Here is a 2,936-nt window from a genome sequence, read left to right as displayed (position 1 = left end):
GGGGCTGAGCACTGAGCGCGCCGTCAGCAGGTGCCCGGGGGCCAGGCCGTCGAGGGCAGCGCGTGGGTGGGAGCTGGGAGGCTCCTTGTTCAAGCCCAGGATCTCCTGGATGCCGAACCCTGTGCACCTGGCCGGGGCGCCCCCCGAGGTACTCTTGGCCACTGCCTCAGATTTGGGCTTGCTCAGCGCTTCCCCCGCTTTCCCCGTCATCTCCTGGTTCTTTGGAGGGGCTGAGGCCGTCGGTCTTTTGCTCCCCCCACACCCGCCCCCCGCAGGGCTCCCCGCTTAGGGAAGTTGGTCCCAGGTGCCCCCTCCGGTGTCTAATGCTCTGGAGCCCCAAGGAGATTCCCCTTTTATCCAACCAGGCGGCAGCCCAAGTGGGGTCAGAGCTGAACAGCCAATCACCGGGGCCAGGAGCGATTAGGAATTCCAAAAAGCTGGCAGCTCCCGGCGGCGCTGGCAGCTCGGAGGGGCCAAGGCGCAGCGACCGGCCTAGCATCGTTAGGCTCTGCAGGATGCCCTTGGGCAGGAACCCCTGGAGCAGAGGTGAAACGAGAAGATTCAAGGCTCTTCCAGGACTCAGGGATGGATAAGGGCTCTGAGCACAGCCTAGCTGGGCCCAGCTGGGCCAGGACAGGTGGTCTTTGGGGTGGGGTGGGAGGATGGGCTAAGGGAGAAGCCAGAGGCTGTTCTGCAGGTCCCGCAGCCACAAAAAGGTCTAGATGTGGGGCCCTGGTAAAAGGTGAGACAAGGAGGAGCAAGGGCCCTGAACAGTGTGTGTGGTGGCAGTGGGCATAAAAGAAGACAAAGATGTGCAGAGCCAGCTGTGGGTCGCGGCCCTGTCAGGGCTTTCCTTCCTCCCCAACACAGGACACAGTACCTGGTTCCAAAGAGCTCTACAACAAATAAAGGCCGGAGGAATGGATACATAATAAAGGGCATAGCAGGGGTCCCGGCAGGGCGGAGCCCTGATGACTTTTGGGAGAATATCTCCCTGGAGCAATTATTCCTAGGACCTTTATTCACCACTCAGTCATCCCTTGGACACGTATTAAGCACCTACTAGCTCTGAGCCAGGGGCCAGGGGCTCTGCAGTAAATCAGACAGGAGGCAAGGGCCTGCTCCAAGTCAGAGTTCATTAAGCAAACAGAATGAAGAGGTAGGGACTGTGGGTGTGGAGGGCGAAGGAAGAGGAGGGGACAAGTGGCATCACAAAGAGGAGCTGCTTGTCCTAGTTGATGAAGACCCTTTGGCCACCTCCTGCCAAAGGCAGGGAGAAGCTGCCGGGAATCCTTCAGGGAGGACGAGACCTTGGCCTGGATTCCAAAGATGGCAGGGGAGCCGCTGGTTTCCCATGTCCTCTGAGTGTCCTGTCAACTTGGCAGGCAATGCTCCAGAGTCCCTGCAGTCCCCCACCTCAGCTAGCTCCACTGTGACCTGCCCGGGGCTCAAAGCTGTCATCTTTAACTTGGGATTCCCCTTCCACTGCACTTAGCATCCCACAGGATTTTTTGGTTTGGTTTTCTTTGTCTTGAGACAAGGTAATAGTAAAGCACAGTCTCAAAAAAAAAAAAAAACTATTCAAGGTAGGCTCAAACTCGTGATCCTCCCAGAATTCTGGGATTACTGGTGTGTGCTACCAGACCTGGCTTCAAATAGGTTTTAGTTCAAACAGATTTTAATAAAGCTTTCTTGCTGGGCCTGGTGACACATACCTGCGATACCAGCACTTAGGAGGCTGAGGCAGGAGGATCACTGTGAGTCCAAGGCCAGCCTGGGCTAAATAGTGAGTTCAAGGTTAACCTTAAATACAGAGCAAGACCCTGACTCCAAAAAACAATAACCAATTGAGCCCTATGTGTGCTGTATTAACACACAGTCCTAAGCTAATTTTCAAAAGGAAATGAAAATTAAAATCATAAAATATGACTTAAAAAGAAATAACCAAAAAAAAAAAACAAAACAAAAAAAAGTTTCTTGCCAGACATGGTAGCACATGCCTGTAATCCCAGCACTCAAGAGGCTAAGGCAGGCGGACCGCTGTGAGCTCAAGGCCGGCCTGAACTAGATAGTAAGACCCTGTCTCTAAATAAATAAACAAATAAAGGTTTCTTGACTTGAAGATACCCTATGAGGGGAGATAAAGATGGCATCGGTTGCTTTGGGAAGAGATTGGAAACCCGGGCTGGGAAGAGTTTCCGTCCAGGATCTCTTGGCCAGTCAGCTGCAAATCCCTTCTGAGCATCTTCAGTCACTGCCAAGGTGTCTAGGACTCTCTGTGGCCACCATGAGGCCAGATTGAGAGGTAAAGGAGACTCTCAGGGTGGAAATTCGGCCTTACTATTAGGGCTGCTGTGAGGCAGGGCTTCATCCACTCTGCTGTGGTCACAGGGGAGTTGGAATTAAGCAGGGGCATTGTGCAGCACAGGAGGTATTTGGGAGAGGTGTCCACGCCATCTCTGCTGTGCACCTACTCTGTCCCTTTACTTAGTCTCTGGTCCTCAGGGTAGTTGTGGTAGCACCTTGGCTGCACACCTGAGAATTGGCTTAGCAGTTCTCACTTGCCAGGTGTGGAGATCTGAAATCTTGACACATCCTTCATCTTGCATTTGTTGGAGTTGGGCTACAAGTGCACTGTTCATATAGGCAGCAGTGTAAATGGTGACCCCCAAATAGTACCAAGTACTGTTCTTGACTGCCAGAGGAGTTTCTATTTCTATTTTACAGATACAGAAATCTAGGTTCCTTGAGAGGTTACCTATTCAGCAAGCAGCAGGCAACCTTGAATATCCAATGTCAGAGCTATGCGTGTGTGTGTGTGTGTGTGTGTGTGTGTGTGTGTGTGTGTGCGTGTGTGCACTCACGCACGCATGTGTCTGTCTGTGTCTGTCTCATTTTTTTCCCCCCAGGACTAAGAATTGCACTGAGAGCCTTCT

At 52.6% G+C, this 2,936-nt stretch overlaps 1 protein-coding gene across 1 annotated transcript in view; it reads right to left on the bottom strand.

Moving 5' to 3' along the window:
• The window catches only part of Vsx2 (visual system homeobox 2), an 18,893-nt gene extending 18,588 nt beyond the window's left edge, over nucleotides 1-305 (bottom strand). The window contains exon 1 of the mRNA XM_010645639.2: nucleotides 13-305. Coding sequence (XP_010643941.1) covers nucleotides 13-210 — 198 coding nt within the window. The 5' untranslated portion in view covers nucleotides 211-305. The remainder of the gene's footprint in view (nucleotides 1-12) is intronic.
• Nucleotides 306-2,936: the final 2,631 nt, after the last annotated feature.

This window comes from Fukomys damarensis, unplaced genomic scaffold (genome assembly GCF_012274545.1).
Source record: "Fukomys damarensis isolate Sample0158 unplaced genomic scaffold, DMR_v1.0_HiC HiC_scaffold_21, whole genome shotgun sequence".
NCBI lineage: Eukaryota > Metazoa > Chordata > Mammalia > Rodentia > Bathyergidae > Fukomys > Fukomys damarensis.
Note: the sequence above shows the minus strand (reverse complement) of the source record. Positions and strands in the feature narration are given on the sequence as shown.